This window comes from Anthonomus grandis, chromosome 9 (assembly GCF_022605725.1).
Source record: "Anthonomus grandis grandis chromosome 9, icAntGran1.3, whole genome shotgun sequence".
NCBI lineage: Eukaryota > Metazoa > Arthropoda > Insecta > Coleoptera > Curculionidae > Anthonomus > Anthonomus grandis.
Window position 1 is genome coordinate 30,273,994 of NC_065554.1, and position 23,752 is coordinate 30,297,745.

A 23,752-nucleotide genomic window follows, 5' to 3' on the forward strand; every position below is an offset into this window, starting at 1 on the left:
GACTTTTGACCCTTAAATTCGCATTTATGTCAATCTGAGGTCCAGACGTCATGGACGATCACTATGAAATTATGCCTTTCGTCTGTATTTGGATTAATTACGTTGGCAAAGTAACATTTCCAGACGATCCAGGATGTTAGTGGAAGGTGAGATGCGGTAGAAAGTGAAAAAGTGGACTTTTGACCCTTAAATTCGCATTTATGTCAATCTGAGGTCCAGACGTCATGGACGATCACTATGAAATTATGTCTCTCGTCTGTAGTTGGATTAAATACGTTGGAAAAGTAACATTTCCAGACGATCCAGGATGTTAGTGGAAGGTGAGATGCGGTAGAAAGTGAAAAAGTGGACTTTTGACCCTTAAATCGGCATTTATGTCAATCTGAGGTCCAGAAGTAATGGACGATCACTATGAAATTATGTCTCTCGTCTGTATTTGAATTAAATACGTTGGAAAAGTAACATTTCCAGACGATCCAGGATGTTAGTGGAAGGTGAGATGCGGTAGAAAGTGAAAAAGTGGACTTTTGACCCTTAAATTCGCATTTATGTCAATCTGAGGTCCAGACGTCATGGACGATCACTATGAAATTATGCCTTTCGTCTGTATTTGGATTAATTACGTTGGCAAAGTAACATTTCCAGACGATCCAGGATGTTAGTGGAAGGTGAGATGCGGTAGAAAGTGAAAAAGTGGACTTTTGACCCTTAAATTTGCATTTATGTCAATCTGAGGTCCAGACGTCATGGACGATCACTATGAAATTATGCCTTTCGTCTGTATTTGGATTAAATACGTTGGCAAAGTAACATTTCCAGACGATCCAGGATGTTAGTGGAAGGTGAGATGCGGTAGAAAGTGAAAAAGTGGACTTTTGACCCTTAAATTTGCATTTATGTCAATCTGAGGTCCAGACGTCATGGACGATCACTATGAAATTATGCCTTTCGTCTGTATTTGGATTAATTACGTTGGCAAAGTAACATTTCCAGACGATCCAGGATGTTAGTGGAAGGTGAGATGCGGTAGAAAGTGAAAAAGTGGACTTTTGACCCTTAAATTTGCATTTATGTCAATCTGAGGTCCAGACGTCATGGACGATCACTATGAAATTATGCCTTTCGTCTGTATTTGGATTAAATACGTTGGCAAAGTAACATTTCCAGACGATCCAGGATGTTAGTGGAAGGTGAGATGCGGTAGAAAGTGAAAAAGTGGACTTTTGACCCTTAAATTCGCATTTATGTCAATCTGAGGTCCAGACGTCATGGACGATCACTATGAAATTATGCCTTTCGTCTGTATTTGGATTAAATACGTTGGCAAAGTAACATTTCCAGACGATCCAGGATGTTAGTGGAAGGTGAGATGCGGTAGAAAGTGAAAAAGTGGACTTTTGACCCTTAAATTTGCATTTATGTCAATCTGAGGTCCAGACGTCATGGACGATCACTATGAAATTATGCCTTTCGTCTGTATTTGGATTAATTACGTTGGCAAAGTAACATTTCCAGACGATCCAGGATGTTAGTGGAAGGTGAGATGCGGTAGAAAGTGAAAAAGTGGACTTTTGACCCTTAAATTTGCATTTATGTCAATCTGAGGTCCAGACGTCATGGACGATCACTATGAAATTATGCCTTTCGTCTGTATTTGGATTAAATACGTTGGCAAAGTAACATTTCCAGACGATCCAGGATGTTAGTGGAAGGTGAGATGCGGTAGAAAGTGAAAAAGTGGACTTTTGACCCTTAAATTTGCATTTATGTCAATCTGAGGTCCAGACGTCATGGACGATCACTATGAAATTATGCCTTTCGTCTGTATTTGGATTAAATACGTTGGCAAAGTAACATTTCCAGACGATCCAGGATGTTAGTGGAAGGTGAGATGCGGTAGAAAGTGAAAAAGTGGACTTTTGACCCTTAAATTTGCATTTATGTCAATCTGAGGTCCAGACGTCATGGACGATCACTATGAAATTATGCCTTTCGTCTGTATTTGGATTAAATACGTTGGCAAAGTAACATTTCCAGACGATCCAGGATGTTAGTGGAAGGTGAGATGCGGTAGAAAGTGAAAAAGTGGACTTTTGACCCTTAAATTCGCATTTATGTCAATCTGAGGTCCAGACGTCATGGACGATCACTATGAAATTATGCCTTTCGTCTGTATTTGGATTAAATACGTTGGCAAAGTAACATTTCCAGACGATCCAGGATGTTAGTGGAAGGTGAGATGCGGTAGAAAGTGAAAAAGTGGACTTTTGACCCTTAAATTTGCATTTATGTCAATCTGAGGTCCAGACGTCATGGACGATCACTATGAAATTATGCCTTTCGTCTGTATTTGGATTAATTACGTTGGCAAAGTAACATTTCCAGACGATCCAGGATGTTAGTGGAAGGTGAGATGCGGTAGAAAGTGAAAAAGTGGACTTTTGACCCTTAAATTTGCATTTATGTCAATCTGAGGTCCAGACGTCATGGACGATCACTATGAAATTATGCCTTTCGTCTGTATTTGGATTAAATACGTTGGCAAAGTAACATTTCCAGACGATCCAGGATGTTAGTGGAAGGTGAGATGCGGTAGAAAGTGAAAAAGTGGACTTTTGACCCTTAAATTTGCATTTATGTCAATCTGAGGTCCAGACGTCATGGACGATCACTATGAAATTATGCCTTTCGTCTGTATTTGGATTAATTACGTTGGCAAAGTAACATTTCCAGACGATCCAGGATGTTAGTGGAAGGTGAGATGCGGTAGAAAGTGAAAAAGTGGACTTTTGACCCTTAAATTTGCATTTATGTCAATCTGAGGTCCAGACGTCATGGACGATCACTATGAAATTATGCCTTTCGTCTGTATTTGGATTAAATACGTTGGCAAAGTAACATTTCCAGACGATCCAGGATGTTAGTGGAAGGTGAGATGCGGTAGAAAGTGAAAAAGTGGACTTTTGACCCTTAAATTTGCATTTATGTCAATCTGAGGTCCAGACGTCATGGACGATCACTATGAAATTATGCCTTTCGTCTGTATTTGGATTAAATACGTTGGCAAAGTAACATTTCCAGACGATCCAGGATGTTAGTGGAAGGTGAGATGCGGTAGAAAGTGAAAAAGTGGACTTTTGACCCTTAAATTTGCATTTATGTCAATCTGAGGTCCAGACGTCATGGACGATCACTATGAAATTATGCCTTTCGTCTGTATTTGGATTAAATACGTTGGCAAAGTAACATTTCCAGACGATCCAGGATGTTAGTGGAAGGTGAGATGCGGTAGAAAGTGAAAAAGTGGACTTTTGACCCTTAAATTTGCATTTATGTCAATCTGAGGTCCAGACGTCATGGACGATCACTATGAAATTATGCCTTTCGTCTGTATTTGGATTAAATACGTTGGCAAAGTAACATTTCCAGACGATCCAGGATGTTAGTGGAAGGTGAGATGCGGTAGAAAGTGAAAAAGTGGACTTTTGACCCTTAAATTCGCATTTATGTCAATCTGAGGTCCAGACGTCATGGACGATCACTATGAAATTATGCCTTTCGTCTGTATTTGGATTAAATACGTTGGCAAAGTAACATTTCCAGACGATCCAGGATGTTAGTGGAAGGTGAGATGCGGTAGAAAGTGAAAAAGTGGACTTTTGACCCTTAAATTTGCATTTATGTCAATCTGAGGTCCAGACGTCATGGACGATCACTATGAAATTATGCCTTTCGTCTGTATTTGGATTAAATACGTTGGCAAAGTAACATTTCCAGACGATCCAGGATGTTAGTGGAAGGTGAGATGCGGTAGAAAGTGAAAAAGTGGACTTTTGACCCTTAAATTCGCATTTATGTCAATCTGAGGTCCAGACGTCATGGACGATCACTATGAAATTATGCCTTTCGTCTGTATTTGGATTAAATACGTTGGCAAAGTAACATTTCCAGACGATCCAGGATGTTAGTGGAAGGTGAGATGCGGTAGAAAGTGAAAAAGTGGACTTTTGACCCTTAAATTTGCATTTATGTCAATCTGAGGTCCAGACGTCATGGACGATCACTATGAAATTATGCCTTTCGTCTGTATTTGGATTAATTACGTTGGCAAAGTAACATTTCCAGACGATCCAGGATGTTAGTGGAAGGTGAGATGCGGTAGAAAGTGAAAAAGTGGACTTTTGACCCTTAAATTTGCATTTATGTCAATCTGAGGTCCAGACGTCATGGACGATCACTATGAAATTATGCCTTTCGTCTGTATTTGGATTAAATACGTTGGCAAAGTAACATTTCCAGACGATCCAGGATGTTAGTGGAAGGTGAGATGCGGTAGAAAGTGAAAAAGTGGACTTTTGACCCTTAAATTTGCATTTATGTCAATCTGAGGTCCAGACGTCATGGACGATCACTATGAAATTATGCCTTTCGTCTGTATTTGGATTAATTACGTTGGCAAAGTAACATTTCCAGACGATCCAGGATGTTAGTGGAAGGTGAGATGCGGTAGAAAGTGAAAAAGTGGACTTTTGACCCTTAAATTTGCATTTATGTCAATCTGAGGTCCAGACGTCATGGACGATCACTATGAAATTATGCCTTTCGTCTGTATTTGGATTAAATACGTTGGCAAAGTAACATTTCCAGACGATCCAGGATGTTAGTGGAAGGTGAGATGCGGTAGAAAGTGAAAAAGTGGACTTTTGACCCTTAAATTTGCATTTATGTCAATCTGAGGTCCAGACGTCATGGACGATCACTATGAAATTATGCCTTTCGTCTGTATTTGGATTAAATACGTTGGCAAAGTAACATTTCCAGACGATCCAGGATGTTAGTGGAAGGTGAGATGCGGTAGAAAGTGAAAAAGTGGACTTTTGACCCTTAAATTTGCATTTATGTCAATCTGAGGTCCAGACGTCATGGACGATCACTATGAAATTATGCCTTTCGTCTGTATTTGGATTAAATACGTTGGCAAAGTAACATTTCCAGACGATCCAGGATGTTAGTGGAAGGTGAGATGCGGTAGAAAGTGAAAAAGTGGACTTTTGACCCTTAAATTCGCATTTATGTCAATCTGAGGTCCAGACGTCATGGACGATCACTATGAAATTATGCCTTTCGTCTGTATTTGGATTAAATACGTTGGCAAAGTAACATTTCCAGACGATCCAGGATGTTAGTGGAAGGTGAGATGCGGTAGAAAGTGAAAAAGTGGACTTTTGACCCTTAAATTTGCATTTATGTCAATCTGAGGTCCAGACGTCATGGACGATCACTATGAAATTATGCCTTTCGTCTGTATTTGGATTAAATACGTTGGCAAAGTAACATTTCCAGACGATCCAGGATGTTAGTGGAAGGTGAGATGCGGTAGAAAGTGAAAAAGTGGACTTTTGACCCTTAAATTTGCATTTATGTCAATCTGAGGTCCAGACGTCATGGACGATCACTATGAAATTATGCCTTTCGTCTGTATTTGGATTAAATACGTTGGCAAAGTAACATTTCCAGACGATCCAGGATGTTAGTGGAAGGTGAGATGCGGTAGAAAGTGAAAAAGTGGACTTTTGACCCTTAAATTTGCATTTATGTCAATCTGAGGTCCAGACGTCATGGACGATCACTATGAAATTATGCCTTTCGTCTGTATTTGGATTAAATACGTTGGCAAAGTAACATTTCCAGACGATCCAGGATGTTAGTGGAAGGTGAGATGCGGTAGAAAGTGAAAAAGTGGACTTTTGACCCTTAAATTCGCATTTATGTCAATCTGAGGTCCAGACGTCATGGACGATCACTATGAAATTATGCCTTTCGTCTGTATTTGGATTAAATACGTTGGCAAAGTAACATTTCCAGACGATCCAGGATGTTAGTGGAAGGTGAGATGCGGTAGAAAGTGAAAAAGTGGACTTTTGACCCTTAAATTTGCATTTATGTCAATCTGAGGTCCAGACGTCATGGACGATCACTATGAAATTATGCCTTTCGTCTGTATTTGGATTAAATACGTTGGCAAAGTAACATTTCCAGACGATCCAGGATGTTAGTGGAAGGTGAGATGCGGTAGAAAGTGAAAAAGTGGACTTTTGACCCTTAAATTTGCATTTATGTCAATCTGAGGTCCAGACGTCATGGACGATCACTATGAAATTATGCCTTTCGTCTGTATTTGGATTAAATACGTTGGCAAAGTAACATTTCCAGACGATCCAGGATGTTAGTGGAAGGTGAGATGCGGTAGAAAGTGAAAAAGTGGACTTTTGACCCTTAAATTCGCATTTATGTCAATCTGAGGTCCAGACGTCATGGACGATCACTATGAAATTATGCCTTTCGTCTGTATTTGGATTAAATACGTTGGCAAAGTAACATTTCCAGACGATCCAGGATGTTAGTGGAAGGTGAGATGCGGTAGAAAGTGAAAAAGTGGACTTTTGACCCTTAAATTTGCATTTATGTCAATCTGAGGTCCAGACGTCATGGACGATCACTATGAAATTATGCCTTTCGTCTGTATTTGGATTAATTACGTTGGCAAAGTAACATTTCCAGACGATCCAGGATGTTAGTGGAAGGTGAGATGCGGTAGAAAGTGAAAAAGTGGACTTTTGACCCTTAAATTTGCATTTATGTCAATCTGAGGTCCAGACGTCATGGACGATCACTATGAAATTATGCCTTTCGTCTGTATTTGGATTAAATACGTTGGCAAAGTAACATTTCCAGACGATCCAGGATGTTAGTGGAAGGTGAGATGCGGTAGAAAGTGAAAAAGTGGACTTTTGACCCTTAAATTTGCATTTATGTCAATCTGAGGTCCAGACGTCATGGACGATCACTATGAAATTATGCCTTTCGTCTGTATTTGGATTAATTACGTTGGCAAAGTAACATTTCCAGACGATCCAGGATGTTAGTGGAAGGTGAGATGCGGTAGAAAGTGAAAAAGTGGACTTTTGACCCTTAAATTTGCATTTATGTCAATCTGAGGTCCAGACGTCATGGACGATCACTATGAAATTATGCCTTTCGTCTGTATTTGGATTAAATACGTTGGCAAAGTAACATTTCCAGACGATCCAGGATGTTAGTGGAAGGTGAGATGCGGTAGAAAGTGAAAAAGTGGACTTTTGACCCTTAAATTTGCATTTATGTCAATCTGAGGTCCAGACGTCATGGACGATCACTATGAAATTATGCCTTTCGTCTGTATTTGGATTAATTACGTTGGCAAAGTAACATTTCCAGACGATCCAGGATGTTAGTGGAAGGTGAGATGCGGTAGAAAGTGAAAAAGTGGACTTTTGACCCTTAAATTTGCATTTATGTCAATCTGAGGTCCAGACGTCATGGACGATCACTATGAAATTATGCCTTTCGTCTGTATTTGGATTAATTACGTTGGCAAAGTAACATTTCCAGACGATCCAGGATGTTAGTGGAAGGTGAGATGCGGTAGAAAGTGAAAAAGTGGACTTTTGACCCTTAAATTCGCATTTATGTCAATCTGAGGTCCAGACGTCATGGACGATCACTATGAAATTATGTCTCTCGTCTGTAGTTGGATTAAATACGTTGGAAAAGTAACATTTCCAGACGATCCAGGATGTTAGTGGAAGGTGAGATGCGGTAGAAAGTGAAAAAGTGGACTTTTGACCCTTAAATTCGCATTTATGTCAATCTGAGGTCCAGACGTCATGGACGATCACTATGAAATTATGTCTCTCGTCTGTAGTTGGATTAAATACGTTTGAAAAGTAACATTTCCAGACGATCCAGGATGTTAGCGAAAGGTGAGATGCGGTAGAAAGTGAAAAAGTGGACTTTTGACCCTTAAATTCGCATTTATGTCAATCTGAGGTCCAGACGTCATGGACGATCACTATGAAATTATGCCTTTCGTCTGTATTTGGTTTAAATACGTTGGAAAAGTAACATTTCCAGACGATCCAGGATGTTAGTGGAAGGTGAGATGCGGTAGAAAGTGAAAAAGTGGACTTTTGACTCTTAAATTCGCATTTATGTCAATCTGAGGTCCAGACGTCATGGACGATCACTATGAAATTATGCCTTTCGTCTGTATTTGGATTAAATACGTTTGAAAAGTAACATTTCCAGACGATCCAGGATGTTAGCGAAAGGTGAGATGCGGTAGAAAGTGAAAAAGTGGACTTTTGACCCTTAAATTCGCATTTATGTCAATCTGAGGTCCAGAAGTGATGGACGATCACTATGAAATTATGCCTTTCGTCTGTATTTGGATTAAATACGTTGGAAAAGTATTATTTCCAGACGATCGAAGTGTCATAATCCACGAATATTGGGCGCCGTCTGGGTTTTGACCTTATCCTAATCTAAGAAAAAAAAATCAATAAACCCAACCTCTTGGCCCTTACGGCTCCTGACGGCCCTATTCCCAAAAATTGAAACTTTCATCCCTTTTTTTTATATCCAGTCGTCAACCGACGATAAAAAAGCAAATAAGGAAAGTAACGTCGCGACGCTACAACACCGAGAACAGAAGAAACATAAGGACGTCGCGACGGCCTGTAGTTGTCCATCGAATGCCTCCTTTTCCTTCCCTCCGGAGACTCTCCCGTCGCTCAGTCCCGATTTCAGTTGGTGGGGAGGAGGATCACGTAGCGCTACCGCAGCTGCACTCCAGCTACGCTTCGCTTTATAGATAGAAGAAGTTCCCGAGGGTGGCCAGCACGTGTTAAAATGTCGAAAATCGGTCGGTTCGATCGCGTTTCGGGGAGATGCACGTTTCCGGTTTAGGGCGAAACTATTGCCATTTGATTTTTGGGAGATGGGTATGCATGTGCGATGTGATTTTAAAAGTTGACTGACTGACTTAGTGAGAACTATCCTCGTTTTGGTTGAGGTTTTGGTTTAAGGTTGTCGGGGTTAATGGCGGAAAATCAAATATCACAGGTACTTACTAGATATTTATTTGTAAATGTCTGATTGTGAAGTAGGATTTTTGTGTCTAAATGATTATCTGAATATTAACTTTTTAGCAATTTTTTTTTGTAAATTATCCTATGAATTTCTCCGCTAAATAATTGAATGAATTATTTTGTTATTTGATATCAATCTGGATGTTGAATAATTTTTCTAATGTAGTTTTTCCTCCTAATGTATTTCTTTTATAATAATAAGTTAGCGTTCCTATTAGAACCTAATGCATTCACCTCTCCCCCTTTTTTTAATTTTTAGTCCTAGACCGGATGATGCGATAATTGTCGTAATCGCGAAACCGGCGTTACAAAATAAAAATAGGAATTTTCTGGAGAAAGAATACCGTTTTTTACCTTCACTACATAATTATCATTTTATTTCGAATACTTATACTATTTTCTAAAGCCTCTGGGAAAACTTTAATTGTTCAAATAACTGTACTAGACAGATCTTAAAATCACAGTCTAACAGTTGAATATCTATGAACTGTTAGATAATTGATACAACTAATAAAAAAAAAATCATATCACAGTTAAATCACAGTCTAACAGTTGAATATCTATCAACTGTTAGATATTGATACAACAGTTGATAGTTGAAATCTATATACATACTTTGTTAAAATCTTGCTAAACTATAATTTTTACAAGTCGAATTCTGTAGTATTTGTCTTAAAATATTTGTTGGTTTTATAGTATTTTAAAATAAATTATTTATTTATAATTACAAATTAAATAGAAACGTGTCATCCATTTTTCTCCAAGAGACCAAACAAAAACAAAACAAAGGTACGAACACAAAGTCACGGTCTCATCAAATTCATGTATTTTTTTTTTTAAGCTACACGCGTTTCGCTTCTATCGGAGCATCATCAGGTCTAAAAAATACATTAGAATATTTTTCACAAAAAGAACGCTTATAAATTATGATAAAACTCATTAATAAAAAATAGTATATAATATAATTTAGAAAAATATCTTAATGTATTTTTTAGGCCTGATGATGCTCCCATGGGAGCGAAACACGTGTAGCCTTAAAAAAAAAAATTACATGGATTTGATGAGACCGTGACTTTCTGTTCGTACCTTTGTTTTGATTACAAATTAAACTGGCAAAGAATAACGTATATTTATTTTTTTATAACTGATGGCATACGTTGTACAAATATGAAATCGTTATTGTTTTTTTTCTCTATGTAGCACAGTATATTATTCGGAATATTTAAATAAAATCAGGCACACTTATTTTTTTGACGATCACTGTAAGTTTCATCCTTAGTTTAAGTTTTATCCATTTTATTCTTGTTTGCTTGCAACATTTCTGATGCCATGATGCCAAATGCTTATGTAGAAATGGCAAAAAAACACCCTTTATAATATCATAAACATTTTTCAGTTATTTTGACAGGCTCAAAATAGTACTATTTTTCTTTAATAAAATATGAAGCATTTTCGTTTCATAAAATTGTAAGATGTAGTTTTTTTTTTCCTTTAAAAAATATTAAACTAGACTAAACACCTCGTCCCATTTCTTTTAACGCCGCAATAACTATTAAGATTAAGAAAGAATTTATGGACAAGCCATACAAGAGTAATTCGATACTTGAGGTTCGATCTCATAAACATCCAGTCTAAGAGCCCTGAGATCCAAACTTTGCTTAAAAGATCTTTTTAAAACATATGCGACTTTTGAAGTGAAAGTAGCGTGCGTGAATATTATTTGTTTTAAGTGCTTGTGCCTTATTTTGGATTATTTTTATACTGGTGAGTTTTCTCACGGAGCATATCCAATTTCCATTATTTTTTATTTCTTATTTTTATTGTTGTTGCTATTTACATTTTATTTTAAATGTATGTGTTTTTCAAGATAATAATAATATTTTACATAAAACATTTAAGACCTGTTTAAACTACATAAAATATTTACAGATAATTCATTTAATAAAAGCAGAGTGCTAGAGCTGCATATTATCTTTTTCCTTTTACCTAAAATGGCCATATAACTTAGATTTATTTACCAACAAGTTGCTTATTGTGGAGTGATTGAGCCACAGAGCAATCTTTCTGTATTGTGGAGTGTTTGAGCCACTTACAGATTTGAATGATGCAAACTACGTTTTCCTGTACTATTTATAGTATGAAACTCTACCTTTCCAAATATCCTATTTTACTTTCTGTTTAAGCAGTTAATAGCACATTTATATTGCCCTAGTGGGTGACAGACACAATGCGTAATAATATTTCAAATATAATAAATAGCTATTAAATAATAATTTAACTAGTTATAAATGTTTAAATCTTTTAATAATCAAAATATCTAAATACTAAATAAAATAACATAATTAGGAAATTGGTTGCTCAACACATTTATTTTTTCCAGGTACGTACGTTATGTCATCTTACACTTGACTACATGTATCAACATATTTATCAACATAATCAACAAGTAATTTAAGTACCGTGGTTTTTAAATATATAATATAAGTAATTATCACTAAGACTAGTATTTGATTTATTTGAATCATATTGTTTTGATAATAAAAATTGGCAAACGCCCCATATATTAAAATTAAAATATTTATTTACCGCCACCGGATTTGAATTTAACATTTTTGGCATGACAAAATATGATACGATACTCTATAAAGAAGTCAACGTTCAAAGTTAAACGAATGTAGATAACGTCCCTATATTAGAGAAAAAGGCAACAATATTGCAACGCCGCTCGATCGCATTGTTGATTCCACCGACAAAGGTAATCTTCACCAGTGACGGTGTCAAGAAATATTTATTTAAATTATAAATTATAAACAAAGTTACCGTTTATGAACTCTTTGTGCGTTTTTTTTTAACGTACTTCATTAGAGTAAAGGTACTTATCCAATAAAAAGCATTTATTTTTTTTTAATTCTACTGCAGGCAATTTTTTTCTTCAATGCCCACCACGGCAAATAATAATGGAAAAAGTTTTAATTAGATGTCTGACTCGGACTGACGGCCATAAAAAACATTCTAGACGGCAAGAACAGCAACTTTCTGCACGGAAACTTGTTTAACACACGAATCCCATTTAAGCATTTCACTGAAAATGTCGTTTTTATTTAAAAAAAAAATATATATATATATATATTAGAGAAAGTCACACACCCCAGTTATCTTCATTTCATAACTAATAAAAGCACGGAGGGCCTCGTATTATTCCCTGTATGCCAATTAGAGGTGTAGCGAAGCAAGTATGGAGGCTCTTTCGAAAATCTCATTTTACTGGAAAATATCGAATAGGGAAAAGCGAGGAGGGAAAACGCCGAATTGAAACGGTAAAGGGGCGTAATGCAGTGTGTGACGGTGCATCGTTGCACCAAGCTGATGATGATCGCAGTCTGATTGCGAATGTCAATTTCATATTAGGGATCCACCAGTATAGAAAATTGTATTGTTTTAGAGAATTTTTATCGATGCAGTCAAATTGAGAAAAGTTGGGGAATAGTCTCAAAAATGGATTGTAATCAAAGTTCATCTTTTTTATCTCTCTCCCTTCTATGTAAAAATGACAACCTTGTATATTTCCCAATATCGTTTACAGAATAACTGACTTAATAATTTCGACAAATTTCTATTTTCATAAAACACTTGTGCGGCCTCTGAGACCACATCTACAGAGTGTCTCAGGATGAGCGAATTTATACGTAAAAATGATAAAAAATGTTGTAGTTGAAATTTGACTGTTTGGCATCCAGCCCTGCTTGACTAAAAAAAAAATTTAGCATATATTTATTTTTAAAAACTTCAAGGCATGCCTTAATACGAGCATTTTTTAAATTTTATGAGTAGGTAAAATAGGTAGTATTTCTAGGCAAAATATAAAAAGAGTTTTTTTAAGAAAAAGTTGTTTATAATGCAAAATTATGTTTGAATACCAACTTTCATAACCATAGGCCCACTTTGATTTTTACATTTTGTGTACCAATTAATTTTTTTATTCATATTTAATTATCAGAGAAAAAGTAATTTGTTTATCTAATAATTAAATCACTGATCTAAGAGACTGGTATGTTTCCTGTCACCTTAATAACGTTTTAAAAACTTTTATTTTGACAAGCCGCGATACAGTGTACTCTAAGCATGAACGAAGATTACCTTAACTTAATATAGCAAGTGATTATATAGACTAAATAATGCAAATGAAGCATGAAATACAATATAACTAAGTAAGCATATACATAAGCAAAATTTGATATATAGAGTGGCATAATTGTGTATATAACTAGTTACAAAGCAAGTTTTTTTGCTTTGTGTTTAAATTCGGCATTTGTAAATGTGTGTGTTTTTTCTTTAGTTTTTGGTTGAAAAAGGAAAAAATTTGAGTCATTTCAGAGTTTTTGTGAATTGTTTAGTAAAAACTTGTGCCGCACCATGCAAAAAATGTGATTTAAGCCGATCTTTTCACAAGTAAATACCGATATTGCATAACATTTACATTAAGGTACAATCGTTGTTATAAACGTAGAATAATAAAAACTTATTAAGAAATCTATAATAATTATAAAACAGTAGTACGTTAAAAAACGCATAAAAAGTTCATAAACGATAATATTGTTTATAATTTAAAGCATAATCTAGTAATATTAAATATTTATCATGTAAATATTTTTTAGCGCCGTCACTGGTAAAAAGTCATATTTACTGGTTAACCCTTTCGGCCCCAATGGGACAAATAAATCCCAACATACATTTCATAACATCTGCTGGGCGCTATCTGTCCCGTTCTTAATGGAAATTGTCATTAGCGGGTATTTTAAGGTTTTAACAATTTTTCGACAGGCAGCGACACACTTTTTGAAGGTCATTCTGATTGTAAATGCCGAAAAGCGAACACGTTGTTGGTTTTTGACACTGTTTTTTTACAAATTTGATAGTTTTTTTGTGGTTTTTGAAACAATCTGTTTAGGTAAGTTCAGCATATATAATAGCAAAGTATTTTGATGGTTTTTGAATTTTGGGTGTAATATTTGGCTATGGGATATACGTGTTCCAGTGGGTTTTCTGATAGGGTGATTTATATCCCAATGGTATTTTACAGTATGTCAAGAAAGAAGTTAACTAGGGCAGAGCTTCAAGATCTTGCTAACAATTTAGAAGAGTTGTCATCCGGAGAAGAGGTGCAATCCCCATATGAAGACTCTTCCTCAGAAGAAGACCCATTCCCCATAATAGTGAAGAGTCGACGAGTTGTATCAGCCCTCGGATACTTCGGACGAAGATAGTGGAGACATTGAAAGTGATGCAAACGAGAACCTAACCCAACAATCCTGTTACAACTGGTAATATAATTTGGTCATTACTTACAAATACCTATGTCCCAAGACTTAGCATTCCAAATGAAAGTTAATGTATCATACATCCTTCAATTGCTGCAAATGCCTCCCCGCTGGACATATTCACTAAAATGTGTCCTCGAAGTATTTGGTGTTTTTAAAAATAAAAATATGTGGTATGTATGACTTGGCAGAAAATCATGCAAATGGTGGAAAAAAGTATTTTATCGACTTTTGATGATAACTTACGTCGTACCCAAAAAAAGATACCCTTACTGGAATTTTTATTTACGTTATCAGGGGACCTAATCGAAGAAGGACAGCAGCAAACTTCAAAGAAACAGCTGTGGAAGGCCATCAAAGAGATCAAAAGTAATGAAAAATGTGGGTGATCACCTTCCAATAGAAACATCGAAACGGCGAAGATGTGCTCGTTGCGCTCTTCAGAAAAAAGAACGTAGAACCACTTCTATTTGTGCAATGTGCTATGTAGGGTTGTGCAAGCAGTGTTTTGCGCTTTATCATTCGTCCTAAAATACTTACCTTTGAGGGTTGTTTTTTTGTGAATAAAAAAAATAAAAATTTTGAAATACAAAATTGTGTTTGTTTGGCCCCTAGGGATATTTATAACCCATCTAAAAGTCCCGCTGGTATATATTTGTCCCACATTTTTTTGCTCTCCCTGTATATATTTTTTTAATTTTAACTAGTACATATTGTCAAATGATTTCTTAAAATACCATAACTCGCAAAAACATACTTAAAATCAGTAAAATTAAAATTGAGTCCCAAAGGGTTAAAGCCATATTTACCAGGCAATTGAAACCTACTCATAGTCAAAGTACTAGTAATTTCTTTTAATGTACTTTATCTGTCTACAAGTGAGAAATATTGACTTTAAAGGTCCATAAGTGACTTCAACTACTTGGAAAAATTGCTTAACTTTACTAGAGTAATTTTGAATTTCTTCCAGGCAGTTGAAATAATATTCCAAACCTTTTGAAGGCAAATTTTAATGTGTTTTTAGGTCTGAAAGGAAAAGAAAAAACAATTATTTTCTTATAAGGATGATTTGGAAAAAATCACCTTTTAACAACGTCACATTTCCAGACATTTGAACAAGACATATTGGCATTTTTCATTTGAAAACTAATATAAAAGTCCTAAATCCCGTTTACCTGTAAATAAGAACAAACTCCTTAGCCTTATTAGCGGGCATCTTCTTCTTCACACACACAAGCATTTGAAACGGTTCCGATATTTTATTCTCCCATAATACCAACGTACCATTTAGTTGAGCTTCTCTTAATGTATGCGTGGATAAGTACATTAATAATTTAAATAAATATTTTTTAACGCCGTCACTGGTAAAGATTCCTTGTGTCGCGTCGGTGGAATCGACAATGCGATCGAGCGGCGTTGCAATGTTGTTTCCTTTTTCTCTAATATACCTTATCTACATTCTTTTAACTTTGAATGTTGACTTCTTTATAGAGTGTCTTATTATACTTTATGAAAAAAAAATGGTTCATATTTTATTAAAAAGGGATAGTATTATTTTGCGCCTGTCAAAATAAGTGACAAATTTTTATGATGTTATAAATTATGTTCTTATTGGCAATTTCTTGGCATCATTGCATCAGAGATGTTGCAAGCAAACAAACTGCCCATTGTTCCACGGCAATGTTCTAAGAATAAAATAGAAAAAAAAAATCCAATACTGATCTCATATGATAGTATGCTGATCTTTAGCTCAGTGTTCTCTGTTTCTATAAAAAAAAATAATTTCATTTAAATTGACAGATTGTTAATGACGAACCATACAATTTATTACCAATTAACTATTGCTATATTACAATTAATTATCTGGAATAATAAAAATTAAAAATATATTTGCAATTTCTTCTGGTTCACGCTCTAATTTAACAATATTGTCTCCCATACTGTTATTTATTTCCTTGCAAATAGACCACATACATTTTGATTTGTTGTCGGAGTTCTTAATTCGGGTTTCATATTGCTTGGCACGTGCGTTAACTAATAAGCTGTCATATTTAAGTTTTTCGACTCTATACGCTTGTTTAAAAGTATCATTCTGGGTTTTTAACACTAATAAAATTTCTAGTTTACGCTTACATTCTTAAAATATCTTTATCTTTATATATCTCTTTTTTCTTTCGACCACTTAGTTGCTTAAGAGGAAATCTTTTGTTAAATAGGCTCTTGAAATTATTCATAAATGTGTTCCATTGAATATTTACCTCCTGCACATTACAACAGTATACCTGTGCCCAATCCTGCTCCTTTAAACTAGTCAAAAAATCAGCCTTGTTTTCTTTTGAAAAGATACGTTTATATTGTAAAGGGTTTGTATTTAAACAATCTATTTCAAAGCTTATTTTCTGAGCTGTATGATCCGACACAAAATTTTCAAATACCAATGTTTCAATATATTCTGCATTGGAGAAAATATTGTCTATACAACTTGCACATGTTCTTGTTGTTTTGGTATTTTTGTATATGGTTTGAACTAAATTGAATGACTTTAACTATGACAATAAATTCCTTCCATTTTCGTTATCAATTAACAATTCAATGTTAAAATCTCCTAGAATGTAAATTTGTTTATTTTTTTTAAATATTTTTACCAGCAGACTTTCAAGTTGTAGCATAAATACATTTAAATCGCCAAATGGTGGCCTATATATATGTACAAATAATAATTATTTTGTTTTTTGGAAAAATACATTCCACTGCATACATAAATTGTTAATTTTAATTCTAGGCGTACATTTATTTTTTTTTTGCAGAAAATTGCTGTTCCTCCATGTCTTTCCTCTTCCCTGCAAAACAGACACTAAATGAAAATTATTTATCGCTATCCTTTTTAACTGGTCTTCGAATTTCCAATGTTTGCTAAGGCACAGAATTTCACATTCCTTGTGTAACATCAATGTAGCATTTAGGAGGTCAACAGCATTTCCTAGGGATTGAACATTTTGGTGGATTATACTTTTCAGACGTGCGTGCAGAAAAGGTTCTCCACAGATTACTTACACAGGAATTTATTGTTATATCGTCGGATTTAAGTAAATTGCTTGGTAATAAAATTGCAGGAATAAAAACTTGTTGTTGTTGTTGCTTCCGGTAATTCCCCGCGAATCATCTACCAGGGTGCACGGATTTCAACGCTACGCGAGATGTTGCAACGATAATTGCGATAAACGTAGAGAAGAATAATACACTGATAAATTATACTTTTTTAATTAATATTTTATTTTTATTATAAATTTTATGTTAAAACAGAGTACTGAAGTACCACCAATTCTTATTGAATTACAGTAGCACCTACTGCAATTCAATAAGAAAAAAAAAACAGAGTTACAAGTTAACACGAGGGCAGTTTTCCAAAGGATCAAATAGAGGCGTATATACGGTTGTAGACCATAAAATCAATTGTTTCAAAATTCCGATGGTTCAACAAGTGGCACATAAACACTTTTTAAAAACTCCTGTACGTGCACAAAAGCGATAAGAAACGCGATAACAAAACGCTTCGTATGTTCCGGTGAGAATACTCTCGGCTCCCGTTTATACCGTCGTAAATATAAACCGAAAAGGAATTTCGGTAATAGAAGACGTTTTGTCGAGTGGATTTCCTGCCTGCCTCGTGTTGTTCGCTTTGGCCTTTTGTGTTTTGTTCGTTTTCAATAAAACAACAGTTCGGTTTGGACAATGGTAATCATTAATTAATAGAAAAAGTACCGTGCACGTGTTTCAGTACGTTTCCCTCACTTTGTCATTAGAAATATTATTCATAAAGAAAAACATATAATTTCCAGAAAAACTTCCCGCAAGCGGCATTACATTAACCGCGTGCCAGATTCCGCAATAACCTGGAAAAAAAAAAGAGAAAAGTGAACATTATGACGGTTTTCGTTTAAGGGTGGCTTTTCGAATATCCACGTGAAAATCCGCCCTGTGCGGTTATTAATATGCGCCCTCGCCGAATTTATGGGTCACCTTGTCGGTGACATTTATGCCGCGTTAACATGAAAACTGGGGGAACGTAAATATTATTAGAAAAGAATTTTTATTAAAGTGATTAAAACGGTTTTGAGGTGAAAAAAAAAGCTGAAATGACGCAGTTTTTGTAGGTCTAAAACTGAAATTACTGTTATTAGGAGCACTATTGTTTTTGGTATATTTGTTTGAAAATAAAATATAAAAAAAATAAATAAATATCATTTACTTTGGTTATGATATAAAAATTAACAAAATATTCTAATTTTACATAAATAATATCAATAATCTTTAAGGTATTCATTTTATTTTATTTAGGATTGCATTGCTAAAAATCTAGTAAATTTAAGTCATTCACATATTATGAAAATCTATAACACCGAAAACTGTATACAAAATTTATTTTTTTTTTTAAAATGAATCCTGTTTTAAACTTCATATCAGTATATCATATTGGTTTAGGACCTATGAGAAAAAAAAACGATAAATCAAAAAGTACTTTGACACCCTGTATTTCACTTACTAATAAAGTTAGGATAAGGCAAGTTGACCTCAATCACATTATTTTGACGTAAGGAATCTACTGCTGTTCTATCTCCTATTACTTTCGAGACACCCTGTATAATTTGTATCTAAATTGTATCTGCCTTGGTTTTAAGCTAAGGATTTTTTTTAAATAAAAATGACAAACTGTCTCTAACTCAAAAATTAAAACAGATTGAACACTTTTGAAAATTTGTATAGAAATTACACCTATTTCAGTGTTTTTTACTATATGTATGAGAAAAAATAAATTATATGTGGGAAATATTGATTTTCTAAAAAATGATAAATTATACGAATAAATTTATTGGGCACTTATTGTCATGTTTTTTTTTACATATATGCAAGGTGTCGAAAAAATTAAACTATATATAACTTCGAAACTAGAACAGAGTCGTGCTTGAATATTTGTATATAAATTATATAAATAAATTCATTGGACCCCTATTTCAGTATTTTTTGCTACATTCTGAAAATTTGTACACATGATCCATGGACAATTTCGTTGGACACCTATTTCAGCGTTTTTCCAAATTGGTACGAGAATTTGAGAAAAAAAATATTTTTACAAAAAATTTTGATTTTTTTTTTCTATTAATTCGACACAAAGTTCATAACTCAAAAAATTGACCAGATGTCATTCTGAAAATTTGTACACATGATCCATGGACAATTTCGTTGGACACCTATTTCAACGTTTTTCCAAATTCGTATGAAAATTTAAGAAAAAAAATATTTTTAGAAAATATTGATTTTTTTTTCTATTAATTCGACACAAAGTTCATAACTCAAAAAATTGAGCAGATGTCATCCTGAAAATTTGTACACATGATCCATGGACAATTTCGTTGGACACCTATTTCAGCGTTTTTCCAAATTCATACGAGAATTTGATAAAAAAAATTTTTTTAGAAAATATTGATTTTTTTTCTATTAATTCGACACAAATGACAAACTGTCCATAACTCAGAAATTAGAGCAGATGCACTTTTATAAATTTGTATATAAATTAACTTTCATTCTTATAAATAATCGAAAAATAGATCTACAACCAATATTGCATCAGCAAAATACTAGGTTTAAGAAAAACTGTATGGTAGTTCCCTTAACAAAAAAAAAGGAGAAAAATCCAAAAACTATTTGGCGTTATGACTTAAAAGCTTAATTATGCTATGCGTTATGCTCTGTTAAATGAACAGAGCATTGCTTTAATCAGCTTAAATCAGTTTTTCACAAATTGGGACTTGTGTTTAGGGTCGTTGTCTTGCTGAAACAACCATCTCAATGGCATTTCCTCCTCAGCATAAGGCAACATGTTGTTCTCCAATATGTCTTTGTATAGAAAACGATCCATTATTCCATCAGTTACGCTTCCATCACCATGTTTTACCGTAGGTATTTGGTATTTGTGGCTGTACCTTGTACCTTTTGGTCGCCGGACATAACGTCTCCTGTCACTCCCAAATAATTGAAACTTACTTTCGTCACTAAACAATACAGTATTCCAATTTTGGTGAGACCAGGTTAGAAGATCTTGTGCAAATTTTAAGCGTTCCTTTCTATTTTTCCTAGTTTCTTTACAGCAACTCCTCCAAAAAGCCCCACTTCATTTAGCCTTCTTCTCACCGTGCGAGCAGACACAGAAATCCCCATTTCACTCATTTTTTCAGAAATATCTATAGACATTTTCTTTGGGTCGTTCATCGATATTCTTTTCATTACCTTCATAGCCCTTTTGGACAACTTTCTTAGTCTTCCTTGCTTTTGGGCTACCGAAACATTTCCTCTCTCTTCACATTTTTTAATTATTTTTGAAATAGTGCCTTTTAAAATGTTTAAATTTTTACTTATTTCAATTTGTTTATAACCCTTCTGGTATAGTTCAACTATTTTACTTTTTAACTCACTAGATAAGTATTTACACTTAGGCATGATGCCTGTCTTCACTCAAACAAAATCGTACCGTTAAACAGCTTGTAGTAAACAATTATTATGATTTTATTTCAGGTTTCCATACATTTGGCCACCACTGTAGCTTATTTAGGTAATAAAAAAAAATGTTTTGTGTAAAGAAATCGATTAGTGACTTAATTCTGATTGTGTCGTGAACCTGGAATTGACTTTATAACCCTAGACTCTTATAACTGGATACGACTATCAAAACACTAACAAGCGACGTCTATGTTGCCTCAATGTCTTATCTGCTTATTCCATTCCTATTTAATTGTTACTTTGTAATATCTTTAATTTTTTTGAAATAAACTTTTTTATTTAGTTATTTATTTATTAAACCGAAGATGTAAAAAATGGCGTCAAAAGTCAGGAAGAAGTGAATTCAACTGCCTGGAATAAATTTAAAATTACTGGTATTTCTGGACTAAAATCAGAAATTACTAAAAAGCCTGGAATAAAAATTAAAATATTCATTATTTAATTGCCAAAAATGTGTAAAGGATTGTAAATCTATTAAAGACCAGAGAAACTGCTGGAATACTGGAAAGTAATAAATTAATTTTTTCCAGGCAAATGAAGTGTGAAATTAGAGTATATGTTCAATTAAGCTAAACGGAATAAAAAAAAAATTAAATAACTCTTCCAGGCAGTTGAGGCTTGGACTTAAAGATGAAAAAGGGAAAAACTGCCTGAAATTTATTAAAACAATAAATTTATTTTTCCAGGCTGTTGAAGTCTGCGCAATTTTCATTATGGTCGAAAATTTGGAAGATTTGTCTGGAATAACAGGAAAGAATTGCCAATTTTTAAAATATGAGAGAAAACTCCCGGGAATAGTTAAAAATGTTTAAATTACTTACTAAGGCATAAAAAGTTCCCCAACTATGTGGAAATTAAAAAAAAAATAACAAGACACTCATAACATAACAGACTCACCCACTAGTTTGGACTAGTGTGTGACTAGAAGTTAGTTAGTGAGTGAGAAGTCCAGAATTCAATTCTTGGATGATTTCAAGCCACACCAGAAGAATCCTATTAATACTAATATACCAACATTCTAATTGCATTGATCTTTCATTCTCACCTGTCAAATCTGATTAATATGTCAGTTCTTTGACGTAAAATGCTATGGTTCGTTATTAAATATTTCTCAATTTCAGTGAAGTTCGATTTTCTTTGTCAAACAGAGAAGGTACACACATACGGCGAGAAAATGAGGAATGCGTTATTGAAAAAAAAACACAGTATTAATATCTGACAAATTAATGCATGAATATTTTAGAAGATTGGTAAATAAATTATGTAAATAAATTTTTTTTTGATAATAAGTTTGGTTTTTTTAAAAAAAAATACGAACTCGAAATCCGTAACTGTATATATATAAACATCTATTTTAACATTTTTTTCCTAAATATACAGGGCATTGAAAAAAAAATAATTAAATATAAACAATCTATTTAAAGGTTTTTTATCAATACTCTGGACATTCATTCACATAAATCTCAAAAAAACCTTCATTCTCTCAACTATTTTCCCTCAATCTTTAAACATTAATAAACATACAACATTACTCAAAAAAAATAAAAAAAACACTAAAAGCTCCCCCTCGAACTATTTAAATACGCCTGTAAGTTCACACGGAGAAACTTCTGACTCTGGAAGAAACTTCACCGGAACGGTGCATAAAGGAAACTTGAAACACGTCCGAGGGAAACTTTTATAATAATGTTCCCGCAATATGGAAGCACTAGCAGACACTGGCCCTATTAAAGTTCTCAATAAGGACGATGGTTTTCTCTTTATATATATGAAATAAAGTTTTCATTGGTAGTGGTTCCATTATTCCTTATTTACTGTTTCTTGAAAGTCCAGGGAGACAAGAAACTCAAATGTCTGGAACAAATCAAAATTAGTGAAGGAAAATTGTTATCTGCTAGATATATTAGTATTATATATTATTAACAAGTAAGATAGGAATAATCGCTCTCCTTTTATCTAAAGACTATAAAAGAGTCAAACAATAACTGATAAAATGTATTAGTCATTGCAGAGTAAATTCTTTAAAAAAATAGTTGCATGACGTCACGGACCTAAACGAGTCATTTTTCGTGTTTTAAATCAGTGCGCGTTGATCGGTCGTTGGCGCGGTACCGTATCGATGGTACCAGTTTCACGCGCGTAAAAATCGTTTATTTATTTGGGTGTAAAAAAAAAACGAAAACATCGGAATGGGTGATAAATTTTACATAAGGGTAACTGCGCTAAAACAGCGATCTATAAAGGTAGGATGATGAATAAGAAAATTATTTGTTAAGTTCATATTTTGGATTTATTAAGAATTAAAATAAAAAAATTATTTAATTGTTATCTTAGCTCGTATCCAGAGTGGGTCAATGGAAACCATGTCGACCTATACACTGAAAATTTTTTGGTACCTTGAAAGCAACAATATATCACGCTTTCAGTAAAATGACCTAAAATCATTTCCAGATATATTATTCTTTGTCTTACGCATTAGTATTGCCATAAATTCCTCCTTCGTAGTACTAGATCAGATTAGACAATTAGAGTTGATTTTATAATGCTACCGCAGCCTGTAGGTATTTACTGTATTACCTCCGAAGTCTGTTGGAGCTCTAGAATTAATTTCTAGTTTAGATTATTCCAATAAGATCCTTTAAGGTTAAGGGATAGTAGGGATCTCTTTCCTCCTCTCTTTTTTGACTCTAGATCAGAAAGATCATTGACGATATAAGAGAAAGAAATTCCTCTGATTTAAGTTGATTTTTTGCCAAGTACCTTTAACATCCTCCAAATCAATAATTCTTCTTCTAAAACTGCCCTAGTAATTAATCCCTTCACAAGGTAGGTGATCTCGATAGTCTTTCCAATTTCTCTTTTATCGACAATTTCAAAGGTTATTGAAAAAGTGGTAAAATCAAGAATTTT

General features: G+C 34.2%; 1 protein-coding gene across 3 annotated transcripts in view; it reads left to right on the forward strand.

The window, feature by feature from the left end:
- Window positions 1–23,752, forward strand: part of LOC126740246 (transmembrane protein 47) — a 63,342-nt gene that overhangs the window by 22,766 nt on the left and 16,824 nt on the right. Inside the window, exon 1 of one of the 3 annotated variants that reach the window (XM_050446184.1) lies at window positions 8,656–8,943. The exons of 1 other annotated variant lie outside the window; for it this stretch is intronic. In XM_050446184.1, the coding sequence (XP_050302141.1) occupies window positions 8,920–8,943 (24 nt within the window). In that variant the 5' untranslated portion in view covers window positions 8,656–8,919. Of the gene's footprint in view, window positions 1–8,655; window positions 8,944–22,938; window positions 23,086–23,752 lie in introns of those variants that run through there. One more of the 3 variants, XM_050446183.1, reaches the window with a different exon arrangement.